Here is a 16,675-nt window from a genome sequence, read left to right as displayed (position 1 = left end):
TCAGTAGAGATATGAATATAATCATATAGAATGGTTTTGGTTGAAAGGGGCTTTAAAGATCACCTAGTTCTAACCCTTCTGGCACAAAGGACACCTTTCTCTAGACCAGATTATTCCAAGCCCCATCTAGCCTGGCCTTGAACACTCCAGGAATGAGGCATTCTCAGCTTCTCTGGGCAACTGTTTCCTGAAGCACTGTTCCAGTGCTTCATCACCCTGACAGTGAAGAAGTTTTACTTTATATGCAATCTAAACCTGCTCCCTTTCAGTTTGAAGCCAAAACCCCTTTCCTAATCAATACATGCCCTTGTAAAAAAAATCCCTCTTCAGCTTCTTTGTCCCCTTAAGATACTGAAAGGCTGCAGTTAGGTCATCCCAGAGTATTTTTTCCTCCAGGCTGAGCCTCAGTTCTCAGCCTTTTCTCACACCTTTGCAGATGAGTTCCATGTCTAGTTTTTCATCTACCAGCACCTCCAAGTGCTTCTTGGTGTGGCTGCTCTCAATCTGTTCATTCCCCATCAGTAAAACCTGTATGGAGTCTGCTTCTGGACCTTTGGGTTTATTAAACTGAATTTGAGTTTATTAACACTGTCTTTTCTATACTTTATTCTCATTCTTCTTTCATTCAAATATGGCTCCCTAAGAGCATTAATTATATTTAAGTCCTGCAGAGATGAATACATCATATAAAGATGCTCCTATTTTGTCACGTTGGGGCATTTACTGGATGATGAAAATTGAAGTCAAAATATTAAAGCAGTTATATGATCTAAATCCAACTAGGGGGAAATTTTTCTGAATGCTCTTTATTTGTACTGTTGAAATTTTTACCTATCTCTTAATATCTCTTGATACCTTTTGATAAAACCCATGTTATCGATGTCATTATAAAAGTTTTGATGCCTGGAAGTGCACTGAGATTCTTTCTTCACAAGCAAACTCTTCAGTCAGAGTCTATTAAACCTCCTTGTTTCTGTATCTCTTACTCATCCCACAGCACAAGTCAAAGTAGAAGACTTTGACTAGAGGAGAAATTCAAATTCCATTTACTTTAAGTCTTTGCAATTAAGAAGGCAAAATGAACATATTCTTCTTTCCTCCAATTTGTTCAGAAATTTCTGTGGAGTGTCTTCTTTTTTTGAGAAAATGAGTATAGAGTTTATTCATATATACACATTCTCAATATTGTATATAAACAAAATAGTAACTTTTTTTCAGTCTATGTATACATATCCTGCTGCCATTAGGGGAAATTTGCTTAGAATTACAGCTTAGAAATATTACTGTTCTTACATAATATCTGTGTTATTGTTTACTGATTGGTGTACTGATTTAAAAAATGTTAAAATTTGTGCAAATGTATTTATTTCTCAGATGCTGATCCTATGGTGGAAGATATTGGAGCAGTGGAGTCTGAATCATACGAAATTCCAGGTATCATTTTGTTTTTCTTTACTCGGTAATAATGGTTTTCTGCCTCAATATAACAAATTATATGAGAGAGAAAAATAGAAAAGGTTAGACTGGTTTAGAAATAGATCCTTTTGAATTTGGTCCTTTTCTCTCAATAACTAGTTGTTTTTGTCATGGAGAATTTTGCTTTGAGATGACTGTATCATACTTGTTGTTGAAGATCTTTATTACAAAAAACAGATGACAGGTATGGAAACTGCTTTCATTGGTGCAAAAACATTTTATTTACTATGTGTTCCTGGCTGTTATCTATTATTGGGGACTAGGTAGGCAAATGATCTGTGGTTGTACAGTCTAAAAAGAGAGATTAGATTTATTGCTTATATTGTCTTCAGACAGCCTATATTACTAAGGTTCTTCTAGAATATTTTTCTTGGCATTAGGAGCATCCAGTTTTTTGTACCTTTCCTTCAGGACTGTTTGTTCTTTGTGGCTGACTCTGCTATCAGAGAGTGAGTCAACAGCAAGGATGTAATTCTGAACTATGCTTGTTCTGTCTTTCTGCACATCTTAATTAATCTTGAAAGCTTTTTGAAATTTGGCTTGGACTAATCTGATTACCTTATAGTCATCTTGATGTTATGCTTGATACCATGTACAATGGCATTAGCTCATCTTTCCCATGATGAAGAAGCATTAAGTGGATATTAAAATTTCCCTACTGTCTGATAAGTATTTTCTTCAGAATTCTAACCATGTTTCTTTATAGTATGGACAGTCTCTTGCATTTACATTAAACATTGAATTCTATTTGTACCAGGCTTCTTATGTTTGATTCAGTGTTAGCTCTAGACTTTGCAGTTGTGTTTGGTGTCACAGGTGTGACAGAAAAATAGTTGTATTTGTTTGATACAGCTAAAACTATTTCTTCCAAACTGTTTATGGGATAACTGGTTTAGAATCCAAGCTATTATACTTCCAAAGTAAAAGGATAAGCTACTCTACCTTTGCTACTGGGTTTTCTCAGATGCGTCATAGTGAGTATATTAACAACATTGAAAAGAATTGTAGTTATACAGGAAAATAACCCCCAAATTTAGCTAGGTAATGAAAGGAAGTAAATTGGTCCGAGATGACAAAAATAAAGTATGTATTGTCCAAGGTCAGTTTCTGGTTCATATCCCATCTTCTATAGATCCATCACCAAGGAAGCCTCCTGCACATTAGTAAAGAAGATACTTCACAATTTTGAAGATGGAGGATGTTTGCATGTTTTATTCATATAAATATTAAAAAATACTGACAGAGACCAATGGCTCTCATTGCTCTAGTTTTGTTCTCGTCTTATCACAGGGGTTCCATACTGTTTTCTCCTGTCACAAAAGTTTCGTACCTTCTTTGTGTTTCTTGTGGGCAGCTCCTCTAAACACTATCTCTTTCTTCTTCACAAAGCAGCCAACTGACTCCAGTTCCCCACTCAACCAGCCACCCTACTCTTTTATAGCACTCTTCTTCTCATTGGTTACAGCTGTGGCCTGTTAAAGTCAGCCTGTTCCTAATCTTTGATAATTGGCTCAGCTGCAACTCTTAGGGGTAAGATTACTTTTTACACTATCTTTATTTTCTTATATTCTATCCCCCTACATAGTTTTCCTACGGAGAGTATAGCAGAAGGCTGGAAGAGAGAGTGGCCCAACACCTTCCATTACATTGCCATGTGTCAAGTTGCAAGTGTCAGTATATAGAGTTTTACTTTTTCACTTTTCAGCTAAGCAGCTACATTTAGCCATTGACAGACTCATTATGGATACAAATTAAAACAATGAAATATTAAAGATATTTCATATTTTTAATTTCAAGATATTTATTTGTTCATATTTAATTTACAGCCTTAGATGATTATGTTGCAGATTTGGAAGAGAGAGTAAGCGATCCAGACACTCCAGGTTTGTAAATCTTCATTACTTCAAATGATAATAAAATCACACATTTTAAAATGTGCTACAAAGTGATGTGTCATATTGACTGTTTCTTCACAGTTTTGTTTTCAAATGGTTTTTAGATAAAGTAGGCCTGATTTTTATGCCACTGTTACCATTACATTTGTGAGCATAGCACTCCATGAATCCAATCTACAAATACTTACATAAGTATTTTGTTCTGTCAGGAGTTTCCCAGTCTGATCAATGGATTGATTTTTCAACACATACTTATATTCCTAACTATAAGCCTAAATACAAATATGCATAAACTTATTGTTTTATGGTGTAGTTCCTGGCTGTATTTTATAATTCAGCTGTTACTTTCAAATAAGATATTGTAGTCTTAAGTCAGTATGATTGTTTCTTTCATGTTTGAGCCAAGTATGCGACCTTTTTAAGCTCTCTTGTGTTATTTAGCTGTTGCATGAATATTCAATTGGAATATAAAATATTAAATATTTCTATTTAAGGTGACTCTGAGATAATGCCAGAAGATGCTGTGGAACATTATGCAGGTACAGTCCAAAAATCTTCTTTCTTTTTATTGAAGATTCACTGAATTTTGGCCCCAAACCAAGACAATCACATACCAAAAAAAAAAAGGCAAACCAAACCAATCAATCAAAGAAAACAAACCACAACAACACACAAGACTTTGGAGCTTCTAGGTAATATTTTTTCAGAATGTAAATTAAAAATGTAGACATAATAACTTCCTAAGGAAATGATGCTAAAGCCTACATGAGTACTACATCACTGTAATGTCAGCCAAATGGGCTGAATAATATTTTGAGGGTTGAATTTCCAGGAGAATGGGTATTGGAATTTTAAATTGTATAGAAGTGATTTTGTGGATAAAAAATAATTTAAATATGCCAGAGATGTTGTTGATTGTGTGATGTCAAGAAGAAAGTAGTATCTCTAAGTTTTTTTAAAAGCAAGTAAGCCATAACAAGTAGATGCTGAAATTATTCTGTAGAATTTAGCTGTAAATATAAATAATTTATAAATAATTCAGAATCAAAATATTTATGAATATTTATGAACCGTATAAGAAAGCCTGCTGATATTGCTTTCTTTTTTAAGTTTATCTTTTGATGCCAGAAAATCAATCAGCTCTTCTACAGGATCTGTTAGAAATCTTCACCTTTGCACTTTTATTAACTTCATTACTGTATGAACTACTATAGTTTCAAATATTTTTTAACCGAATAATCTTGACATTGTATTGTATTGTTTATGTGTATTTATTGTCTTAAAATTCCATTAATTTTCCTCCTCATTTTTCTTTCTCTTTAAACAGAGGATAGAGTGCATGAAGATTACAGTGAAGACCAAGGTATGAATGCTGCTATATTTAGTGAAATTACGGGATCAAAATCTTTTGTTAATATGCAAGTGGAATTACTTTAAAAAAAAAAAAATCCTATGCTGCCACATTACTTTGCAAGTTCTCAGCTAAGATTTTGGGCTGTCTGTTCAAACTCCCAGTGTTTGTAATCAGTCAATCAGTCTATTAACACTGGTCCAAGTGTAGAGTATGCATACTCATTCTATTCCCATGCTGGTCCTAGTGCCATAGTTTGTACGTATGTGGAAGAAGAATGTTGAAGGCTTTGCCATGCCTTTTTCCTTGTGAAATCCTGCCCAGGTCAGATGTGGTTTACTGCATCTGTTTAGCTCAGTATCACCTTTTCATCTTGTCTCTGCTACCAGTTCTTTGGCAATTACCATTTTAGTTTGATTTGGTTGATGATTTGCTAATGATTGCTGAGACCAAATCAAAAAGTAAACAAGAAGAATAGTAGTCACAGCCTTGAAACAAAGGTGTGTGATTGTGATTCCCGCTGTGATATCCTTCTGGAGACTACCACACTTCAGAAGAATTAAACATGCCTTTAAGGCACTCTTGTTTATTTCCCATGTTTATGTAACCTGAGCAAAGGACAGGGTTTCTTCAAAATATTTGCAACAGAAAACCTTGAGGTACATTCTTTGTTATCAGGAGGTAAATTCCAACATCCTCCTTTGGGATAGAAGTCAAAATTCCACTGAAAGACTTTCAGTGGCCCAAAGGTGTACTTAGCCCTTAGCCTGTGCAGAAAATAATTATTTGCCTCAGTTATGGTGCCCTTGACAAAATGCCTCAGCAGTAATCGAATAGAAAGGCAAGTGACTCTAGGTTTTTCCCAGGGCTTATTTTTTACTTGCCTTTCCAGGACATAGTTATTTTATGATCAATTCCTAATCAAGAATCACTTCTCTTGCTTCTCACACTTTGATATGAAGAAGTGCAACTTCTAATCTTTTCTTTTCATGCTCTTTCATATGTAGTGGTAACACAAACAGAAAATGCTTCCATGCCCTTGTGAAGAGACATCTATATCTCCTTTTTGACTAAGTTGATCAGTAAAAAGTAAAATTGCATCAGCTTTTTTTTAAAATCAGTTCCAAAAGCATTTAATATTCTGCAATCTCTTCTGGCACCCCAATACAATAACAGTGAATCACTGTATTTTGTGACTCACAAAATACAGTGATTCATTTACTTCAGGAAGCAGCAGTGCCTCTCTGGACTGTAATGAGAGTTTTAAATAGTGTCAGATAAATCCCCCTACACTTTCTTTATTCTTGCCAGTCCTCTGATTTGGACAATAAGGAGAATAGGAACTTCCATTCTTTTTCTCAAAAGGAAATTGTAAGGTAGCATGTGACTGCAATAAAACTATTATTCTTGGCTATTAAATTGTCAAGCTTCTTTATGTAGTAGATTATTTCCACAGTTCAACATAATCCATGGAAAACTGCTTTCCTCTTGATAAAATTTGCCTTTTCACAACATAATTTTACCTTGCTTTCAAGTTCCACCTTGAAGGTATTCTGGTTGTGAGAGAAAGCACAATGCGTCCTTTGTACTTTTTAGAGGAATTTCATTTCAGAGCTCCAGCCTGGAGCAGTGGAGAAAAAAAAAAGACCAGTGAGATGAGGCTGCCTTTCTGTCACACACCATTTTTTTTTCCTTCTCAATTCAGTCTGAGTTCAGTCCATGGAGTTTCTGGGCATGTTCATGTGCTAGACACCATTTTAGCAGTTGCACCTGTTTTTCATCCCTTTTGTCTCTAGGCCTATCTTTCTTGTACCTTTTGACATGGTTTTGGTTGGATTGAAAGTGAAACAGATTCACTTTGTTTTTGGAGAAGAGAGATTTTGGTTCCGTTTTTCTGAAGTGAAAGAATGCTTGAAGGCCATTGTGGAGATCTGAAATCCTTCCTCTCAAATGTGAAGATTGTGGTTTTGGCATGGCCTCCAAAACTGCAGTTGAACCCCACAAGAAGATTCACATTAAAGCCTTTAGATGCAGTTGTCTGTGAAATCAGCAGTACTGCTTTGAGTCAATTTCTCTTCCCCATTTCTATCACATGCTTCCCCTCTTCTGGCAAGATCTTCTGGTGAAATATTTTCTTCAATCCTGGTGCTTTCTAGAGTTCTCAAAGCTAAAGACAGTGCAAGATGATTGCTGGCCAGAGCAGTCCAATTTCTTTTGTGACTCTGGCTTTGTGAGGCTTGGTTCTTAATTCAGATCAGGAACTGCTCTAATAGGATCGCTGTAATCACATCACTGAGGTTACTGCTAATGTTAAAAATTCTTTAGTGGAAATAAGTGCCCACAGTGGAGTGTGTAAATGATTGATCATAGCATTTGGAATACAAGAACTCAGTCATTGTACATAACTTCCAGTTTTATGAAGAGTTTCCTACATTTTCTGGCCATGAAACTAGAGAAAAAAGCAACCTTGAGATTTTCATTAGAAAGAAAGAGTTCTGAATGTTTTTTTAAGGATATTCTATAAGAACTCTTTTTCAAAGGAGTATGGGGAGAGCCACACAACAATTAGTAACATACAACAATATCTTAAATGATACAACGATAATATAAAGGTGGGGGGTTTTTTTGGTTTTTTTAATGTTATGTAAATGGCCTTTTTCAGATGAGGATTAGTACCTGTTAGATGATTACATTATCCAAACTGAACAAACCTTTTTCAGTCTGAAATTCACAGTAAGTGTATATTGAAAATTCAGATAATGGATAGCATTTTGTCTATTTTCAGACATTATCTAAAATTAAATAATGAATATTCTCGATCTGTTTCTTCTTCAGAATTACAAAAATTAGACTGTGCAAAGATTAAATCTATGCAAAGATTAAGAATGTAGAAGAATTGCAGCAACTGTACAGAATGATAGATTTGTTGTAATTATTTTCAACATTTCATCTGTGTGATAGAAGGTCTTGAAATTTCAGCTATATGTACACATATGGTTTGGGGTTTTTAATGTAGAATTTCTACTACAAGCTCCAGAAAGGCTTCATGTATCTATTCAGGCCCTCAAACCAGGGAAAGTTTTTTTTAATGCTTTTGCTTTTGTCATTAACAAAATAACTGTATGTTTAACCAAATTTTTAGAATACTTTGTGCATATCAACCACCCAGGAACTTTATTCTTCTTTCCTTTCAGAACCAAAACATGAAAAGCAGACTGAGACTCAAGATACAGGTATATACCTATATATATATATATATATATATATATATATATATATATATATATATATATATATACACACACAAAAAATATTTTAGGCAAATTAGCATAAAGATAATAGATTTAATTTTGCTGTTTATATGTATTGAACCACACAATCTGTGTATGACCTTCAGTCATGCCATTACTAGTTATGGCAAAGGTTCATTGCAGCCTGTATTGTTATGAAGTCAGATTTTTGACTGTGAACTGAGAAACTTTGTTCTAATATGCCATCCTTGAGGATTCATCTTGAAGGTCTCAGCTGACACAGAGTCTGAGGCTTTTAGTGGACACCTGGACCACAGTAGTTCATCACAGACACTGCTTCTTGTAATGAGCCCTCCTGATAACCCTGCAACCAGTGTGGAAGATCATTCAAAATGTACAGGCTGTCAGTGCTAGCTCTGCTGTGATGCAGACCTCTTGCTGGAACTTTTGTCTAATTAGTAGAAGTAATTTCAAATTATTTGTCTGTAGTATTCTCTCTGAGTTCTGTATACTTTGTTGTCTTGAAATGCCTGCTCTTTTGAGGGTCATCTCAGACAGCTGACTGAAAAAAACCCACAATCATTTAGTTTAGAAGGAAGTCAAGAAGTTCTCTAGTGCAAATAAATGGTAACAATCTTTTTTGTCACCTTTGTTATCATAATCTTAAGAGGACAGTCAAATGAATTTAAAAAGTGCCATATTAAGAGAAAACAAAAATAAATTATTTTTTCTGTAGAATCCATTAAGTTGTTGAGTTCCTTTGTTGTGCTTCAAGAAAGAAATTAGGACTCACAAATTAATTGCATGTTTATCCAAATAAGACTTTTAAAGTTTATAGGTATGCAGGTTTTTTGGTTGGTTTTCATTATGTCTAGGAGATGGAGTTGATGCTGCAAAGCAAAAACATGGGAGTACTTGAATGTATTTAGAAAGATGAAGAAGTGGTTTTAAAATTTCAGTTATCCTATCATAATCCAGGCAACAATTGTTGAAAAGGTACAATTGAAATAACTAGCTGATGAATAGAAGAGCTATTTAGTGAAGCAGAAAAGAATATTTAAGGTGTATTTTTTCCCCTGGAATTCATCAAAGTGTCTGCTTGTTAATGTCAGGTAAACATGTCAACCGGCTAGCTCTGTTCTTTTGTGTAGTGTGTAAGTTCCATTGCTTGAGGGCTTGACTTCATTATTGCTCCAAATTGAATGTATTCTTAGCTGTTGAGGACGGGGTGAATGAAGCCACAGGGCCAGGTATATATTTTATAATTGTATCTTAGTGTTTTGATGAAATAGTTATGTTTGAAAAACAGATTTTAAAAAAACCAAGCTGATTATACACTTTTTCCCTTTTTATACTTATAGAGGAAATTAATGAAGATTTTGATATTGCTAAAGACCTCTCAGGTATGAAATTTTATAGCTTGAAAAAGCTTTTTTCTTCCATTTATACTTTATTAATATAATTTAAAAAAATAAACAAAACAAAAACACAGCTGAGAATAGAATAGTGGAATAGTTTGGATTAGAAGGGATATTTAAAGATCATCTAGTTCAAATTCCCTGCCATGTCTAGGGACATCTTATTCTTAGTCAGCTTGCTCAAAACTCTGTCCAGAGCCTGACTTTAAACACTTCCAGGGATGGAGCACCCACTACTGCGCAGGTCAACCCGTTCCAGTGTCTCACCACACTCATCATATAAAGTCTCCTTATGTCCAATCTCTATCTCCTCTTTTTCACTTCAAAATCTGTTGTCCTGTTGCTACAGGTATGAGTAAAAAAATCTCTCTCCATCTCTTTTACAAGATCCCTTATTGAAACCTGTGGTAAGGTCTCACTGGAGTCTTCTTTTGTCCAGGCTGAACAGTCCCAGCCTGTCAGCCTGCCTTCCTAGGAGAGGTGCTCCAGCCCTCTGATCATCTTCATGGACCTCATGTGAACCTGTTCTAACAGGTCCATGTCTGTCTTGTACTAAAAACTCCAGAGCTGGATGCAGCACTCTGTAGGGGATCTGGGAACAGACTCCTCTTTAGATGCATCCACAGATGCAGTTGGCCTTCTGGGCTGGGGGTGCACACTTTTGGCTCATGTCCAGTGTTTTATCCACCAGAATATCTAAGTCATTTTCCACAGAGATGCTCTCAATCTCTTCTTCCCCCAGTGTTCATTGATTTTGGAGGTTGCCCTGACCCTGGTCTTGTTGAACTTCATGGCATTTTTATGAAGTGCTTATTCCATTGCTCAAATTGGAGCTCTCTGGTAATTTCCCACATGGCTACTCAGAAAGGTTATGTTGTAAATTTTTGTTTGCTGTATTGTTCTTGAAGAATTTTAAATGAGTACTGTGTTAAATGTAATTTAAAGATCTGCTCTAAGAAGTTTAAAATTTTGTTAAGAAGTTTTTCTCAAACATGATGTTGGTTGAGTCAGCTAGAGGAAAGTGATCTAAACAGTTTAGTCTGAGCACTGTGTGTAGGATTTAATGCTATATTTATTTAGGTTTTCAATTTTAAAAAATGCATTCTTTTATGATTAAAAGAGATAACATATTGTTTCACACAAACAACAATTGTAACTAAAATCCTTCTGGTGTGTGCAGTAGAAGTCCTACTTCTAGCAGGTAAACTTTTGGATGTGAAATGCATTTAGTACCGTTTTTCCTCCTCTTCAGTTAACTGAACTTGTTAGTTTGTAATTTAAGTATTCCTTTTTGTTTGATACTAATTAAATTGTGTGGTTGCTGGGAAATAAAAACAAAATTATGAATGTAAAGTGAATAACTTTCAACACTTCTTTTCTATCTAGGAATAGAAAGTAAGCAAACAGAAGATGATGTGGCCATTGAACCAGAGGAATCAGGTTTGTATATTGTGTTTTCCATGCATTTGCTACTTTAAAAATTAATAAATGAGAATGATAAATACTATGGAATAAGATTCTATGTTGCATTAAAAATACATTCATAAGTTTTTTCTACAGTTGTTCTCTTTCAAGGACAAATATGTCTGTGCTCTTGGAATCTAGCATCTTGGGCTTTTTAATGACATATTTAATGGCTTAGAAAGCACTCTTCAGTTTTAGAAGTCAGGAGTGCTTTTTTACAGAAAAACTGGTACCGATAAAAATGACCATATTTGGTTATATGATGGAACTGAAAATATCTTTTCTATGCTCTGTTTCCCATCAGCCAGTCAGGTGTGCATACTCAGGAAAGAGGGTATATGTAAGGAATCAAGTGGAATGTATCCTAAGCTTTGAGCTCTTTATTTATGGGCTTCCCAAATCAGAGAATGTATTTCCCCTCCTCAATTCTTCCTGTTATTTACAACCAGCATCCTGGCTATTGTTAAGTTTTTCTGGTGAGCCTGTGTCCTTCCAAGCATGTGTGCAGACTTCAGTCTGTTAGCAATAGTAACACTAGGTGATGTGTGACATGTCTAATTTAAACATACATATGGAAATAAAAAGTAACTGAATTTTAAAGTCAAGTATTTCACAGTTACACCTAGAAAAATAATAGGTATATATGGATGTTTTCTAAGCCCATACTGTAGTAGCATGTGAAACTGATATATGTGTGCTTTGGATAGTACAGTTTCAGAAATCTGAAATATCGTTTTTAAAACTATGCAGTCCTACAATAGGCTCATTGGCCTACTTAAGTATGAGTCTTTCTCTTGGAAAAAATTAGCCAAAGAAGAAATTTGCATCCCACTTCTGTAAAAATAGTATTACAGAGCATTCTTAATAGGTCACTGTGGAAAAAAAAATAAAAGGGGGCTTTTTGTAAATATTTGGGAAGCAGTTGAGTTTGAATTATATTTACATTTTTTATTTACAGAAAAACCTGTTAAAGCTGAAGATTATTCAGATGATGTTCAAGTGGGTAAGTCAATATTAGATGCTTGGTTTTTTTCCTAAAGTGAAGCTGTAGCTACATGGAAATTAGTAATCAAATTACTTTGCAAAGGGATATCATTATTGTCAAAGTTGCTTCTTGGTTTAGAAGCAATAATTTTTCTGTTTTACTTGATAAATGCCAATGATAGTTACTGGGTTATATAAAAGCATTCCAAATAAACTAGGTAGTTTTAATTTAGAATTTATTTTTAATGATTTCAGATAGAACTGAATACTTTTGAAAGGGAAATACAACAATTTCAGGTCTCAATATGCATGTGCTTCCTCTCCAGAGCAATTATCATGGACAATGACAGTGTTACTTCTCTGTGTGTCAGTCAGATCTATTGGAATCTGACTGTGGCACATTCTTTGGGCACTGATCTGGAAACAGGGACTGTTTTGTCATGCCATCACATTTTTCTTGGCATAACTGATTTTAAGAAGAAGAGCACTTCCAGTTCTTCCATCTGTTGCCTGACAGTAGTAGACATGGATTTTACCAAAACCATTTTTAGCACACATAAGTGGCTTCTAAATTCAAGAACTGCATATTGTTGCATTTCTTGGAGTTAACTATTGCAGTTTGCTAATTTGATGGTTGTACCAAACTAGTTGTGTTGCGTGGAACACAGAGTTGTATCTCAGGGCAGTATATCAGAGAACCTGCAATCCAAGACCTCTAACAGCTGTATTTTTGTTTTGTGCTGGTTAGCCTGACCCCCTTTCTGGGTTAGTTATTCTTTGTACTATGCAGGAGCTCTTACAAGATGTAGTGTCCAGAGAGTTCTGGATTGGTTTTTTTTCCTTACAGTATTTGTAGGTTCTTAGTCACGCCAAAAGTAGCCAGAGAAGTGATGAAAATCCAGGAGGCCTTTTGTGGTTGTCCAGTACAGATTGGAGGCATAGTTTAGTTCATGTTTGAGTTTGTATGCTGAACCTTAGCTGAGGTGGTTTGAAATGCTTCTATTGGTGCATAATTGTGTTGTCTGCAAGGTCTTTCCAAGCTGTTTATCACAACAGCCATGTGGTGTGTTGGAAAGTTTGAAGCCATAGTTATTATTTAATAGATGCATTAACTGAAAGTGTTTTGTTTCATAATGAACATGAAGTATTCTTAACCAAAGCTTATAATCAGTGTAGGAACAAACAGTGGTTATCTTTGACAGTATGGGCAAGAAGTTCAGCAAAGGTAATCTTCACTCAGTTTGTTATGCATTAAGTTGGAACTGGAGAAGATGAAAAGATGTTTTCTCTCAGAAAAGGTTGCTGTTTAAAGTTAAAATAATAAAAAGGCCCTTAAGAAGTATTACAAAATTTCAACAGTAGATTATTCCACCACACAATGTCAGTTGAGGATATTGAGATGATTTCTTGAATTAAAGATACCATTTTAAATTTCAATTCAGCATAGAAGTGCCAAGTTGAAATCTTGGGGTTTAGGACCATATTTCTATCAGTTTTTTGTATTGTAATTTATGGCTCAGTCTTGCAGCTGTAAATTAATTTTTCTACCTTCACAAAGAAAAAAAAAACAACTTAGGTATTTTATATAGTAGTGATGGATTTCAAAATATGCCATTTCAAATCATAGCATCATTTAGATTGGAAAAGACCCTTAATGTCAAGTCTAGCTTTAGACCTAAAACTGGCAAGTCCACCAATAAACCATGTCCCCAAGTGTCATATCTACACATCTTTTAAATGCCTCCAGGCTGGGCACTCTACCTCTTCCTTGGGCAGCCTGTTCCAATGTTTGACCACCCTTTTGGGGGAGAAATTTTTCCTCACACCCAATCAAACCTCTCCTGGTGCAAGTCAATGCTGCTTTCTCAAACTATCTCTTGCTACTTGACAGAAGAGACTGACCCTCACCTGGCTACAACCTCTTTTCAGACATTTATGGAGAGCAGTAAGGTTCCTCCTGAGCCTCCTTGACTCCAGGCTAAACAACTCCAGCTCCCTCAGCTTATGAGACTTTGCTCCAGACCCACCCCCAGCTCTGTCCTTCTCTGGACAAGCTGCAGCACCTCAGTGTCCTTCTTGCAGTGTGGGGCCCAAAACTGAGCACAGGATTCAAGATACAGCCTCACCAGTGCCAAGTGGAGGGCAATGATCACTCCTCTAATTGCAGATGTATTTGCAAATAAGATGGTAGAATTGAACCTAGTTATCCACTCTCCTTTTGTTGTATTGTGATACTGAGAGATTCCTTGCCATTTGCAAACACTGCTAGAATGAGAAATAGCTTGTTCTCCTTGGAAATTGAAGGCATTTCTGAATAAATCTTTTATTCTTTTTTTTACCTGTGGTTGTTTTCAAAATTGGTGCAACACACCATTTAAATCACAAAATTAGCTTGACATCTATCCTGGCACAGCTTTTGGAAACACATAATAGCAGCAGCACTCGAAGGAAGGAATTATTTTCTTCTTCCCTTCATAGGGAAAAAGTAAGAGAATCAATCAAAATGTGTTTTAAAGACAGTTATTAAAGACACAAGTAATTATTAGATGTAGTACAATGCTCATGATCCTTTGTTTAGGAGGTAGAAAATGAAAATAATTTGATCAGCACAAATTCTGAGCACTGCACTAAGTTAGGAATCCTTATGATTTGTGTAGTTGTCTGGGAACCACTCTGAAGGCAGAAGAACCAGTATTTATAACTTTTTCTAAAAATCTTATTGTTTCGGCACATAAAGTTCAAGTAGCATTTTGGGAAACTGACAAAAGAAACATAGGACAAACTACTGACAATGAATAAAATTCTATTAAATTATTAGTTCTTCTGCTATTAAGTATATTTACATGGGTTTTTTTTTTAATGTGACTATTTCATTTTGAAAGCAACATCTCTCTCAAATTTTCCTCTCAGATTATGACATTCATGTTTCCTGGTTTTCTTTTATATCTCCTTTGTGATGGAGGATTCAGTATGGGAGATTTTGTTGTCAGGAGACTTTCTTCTTTGTTTGTGATTTTATTTCATCAGTTGTTCAAAGCTAATATTTCCTGTTCTTTAAGCAGTAGCAAACATAACTTCAGGTAGTGTAAAAGAAATTCAGAAATGTCACTATGCATTCCTTATTCTTCAGTAGTTTAAATTATGCAACTGCATTTGAAGCATGGTGGCACCAGTTTGTATCAAGTTTGGAGTAGTTGTTTGGTTTTTAGCTAAAACATAAGAACTTAGTTTTTTGGAAAGAAAGCAGGAGATAGCTCAGAGATTGAATTTAGCTATTAGGAACATTCTGATATCACCAGGGAAAACACTGGGTGTGGGATTTGAATGTGCTGGAGTGCAAGTCAAAAGTTTTTTGCTGACTTCAGGGCACATCACAAGAAAGTTCATACTAGTCAAGTACATCCTTAGGTACCTGTAAGTCCGGTTTTCCAATTCTCTGAGTTTACTTCTGAAATTACTGCCAGTATTCTCTTCCAGATGTAGGATACTTCTGCTGTTATAATCTGCACTTTTATAAACCAATGGACTTTATAAACTAATGGTTTGATAAACTAGCTTGAAGTATTACTGATTTGGATTTTCTGGCTAATCATGCTTTACACTGGCACATAAATTGCAGTGGTTGTGATAGAGTGGTACTTGCTGGACACATATTTTAGGGACACATTGCAGGTTTGGGGGATACCATTACTCTCTATATTTGCTTGTATGTGTTTAGATCTAAAATATCTAAGTGTTGCTCCACTCCTCCCCTTTGCCTTGTATCCTTGCCATTTTTAAAACTCTACATTTATTTTACCAACTGCTGAAACCCCTTATATGTAGAGAAGTTTCCACTTTAGAACCTTGACCCTTCCTCATTCCCTGGCTCCTCTTTTCTGGTTGCCTTTGACTTTAACAAATAAAACCCAAAGTGAAACCAACACTAAAAACCAAACCAAAACCAAAATCAAAATATTTAAATGGATTTGTGGCCTGGCCTAGATATTCTTTACAAGGTAAATAAAGTGCCATATGGTGATAAAAAAATTACTGCCTGGAAAAATACTTAAAAGTTTGTTTCCCACCTTATACAGCAACTTTGTAAATATTCAATAAAGTAGCTCTTAGAAATGATAGCTTTTTCATATTAACTAGTCTGATACAAAGTTGCATTTTTTAGCATTTAAGATTTTTTTGTTGTTGTTTTAGAGGAAGTTGTGTTTTGGTTGGTCCTTTAATATAGATTTCCCCTTATTTTTTCAGATACTTAAAGCTTCAAAAGAAAAGTCCCTACATCAGGAGGACCAGTCCTAACCATACGCTACAAAAGGGGAGCAGATGGTTGAAATAGACTTTATGATGTAATTACCAAGCAGTTCAGGGTTTGGGGAATGAACACTAAGATGTTGTAAATGGGTTTTAGCCAACTGTCATTTTAGTAAGCATTTTTAACACTTGGATGTTTAGTTTACATTCCTGTCTGATATTTTTTTTTCCCTTGGTCAAGTTTAGTGAATTCATTATTTTTCTTCTGTGTTTGTGACAAAGTTACAGCTTAGAGCTGCATTTCATGTACTGTTTAAGCAACTGGTAATATTCTATTTATAACATAGCAGCAGGTACGTTTTTTTCAGATTTTAATATATATCTTTTGTTGTGGATTCATACAGTATGTACAGAGCAGTTTGGTCAAATGAAACATATGATGTTATGAATTTTTAAATGTTTCATAACTGCTGATATAGAATACAGACTAATTGCATTTTATTAAAGAACACTAATCAGGCACACACTATGCTGTGAAGTTTGACAAATATCTTTTTGCACTGATGTTATGTCAAAAGTTAACGACAT

The 16,675-nt window shown here is 35.1% G+C and overlaps 1 protein-coding gene across 7 annotated transcripts in view; it reads left to right on the top strand.

Moving 5' to 3' along the window:
- The window catches only part of ASPH (aspartate beta-hydroxylase), a 114,526-nt gene that overhangs the window by 42,355 nt on the left and 55,496 nt on the right, over positions 1-16,675 (top strand). For 4 of the 7 annotated variants that reach the window (XM_054635601.2, XM_077185939.1, XM_077185956.1 and 1 more), the window contains 8 exons: positions 1,375-1,434; positions 3,303-3,359; positions 3,866-3,910; positions 4,699-4,734; positions 7,917-7,955; positions 9,335-9,376; positions 10,778-10,831; positions 11,814-11,858. In XM_054635601.2, the coding sequence (XP_054491576.2) occupies positions 1,375-1,434; positions 3,303-3,359; positions 3,866-3,910; positions 4,699-4,734; positions 7,917-7,955; positions 9,335-9,376; positions 10,778-10,831; positions 11,814-11,858 (378 nt within the window). The remainder of the gene's footprint in view (positions 1-1,374; positions 1,435-3,302; positions 3,360-3,865; positions 3,911-4,698; positions 4,735-7,916; positions 7,956-9,334; positions 9,377-10,777; positions 10,832-11,813; positions 11,859-16,675) is intronic. The other 3 variants (XM_077185950.1, XM_077185942.1, XM_077185947.1) reach the window with 2 other exon arrangements.

Source organism: Agelaius phoeniceus, chromosome 1 (genome assembly GCF_051311805.1).
Source record: "Agelaius phoeniceus isolate bAgePho1 chromosome 1, bAgePho1.hap1, whole genome shotgun sequence".
NCBI lineage: Eukaryota > Metazoa > Chordata > Aves > Passeriformes > Icteridae > Agelaius > Agelaius phoeniceus.
The sequence above is the reverse complement of the archived record's forward strand: the minus strand, read 5'-3'. Positions and strand labels throughout refer to the sequence as shown.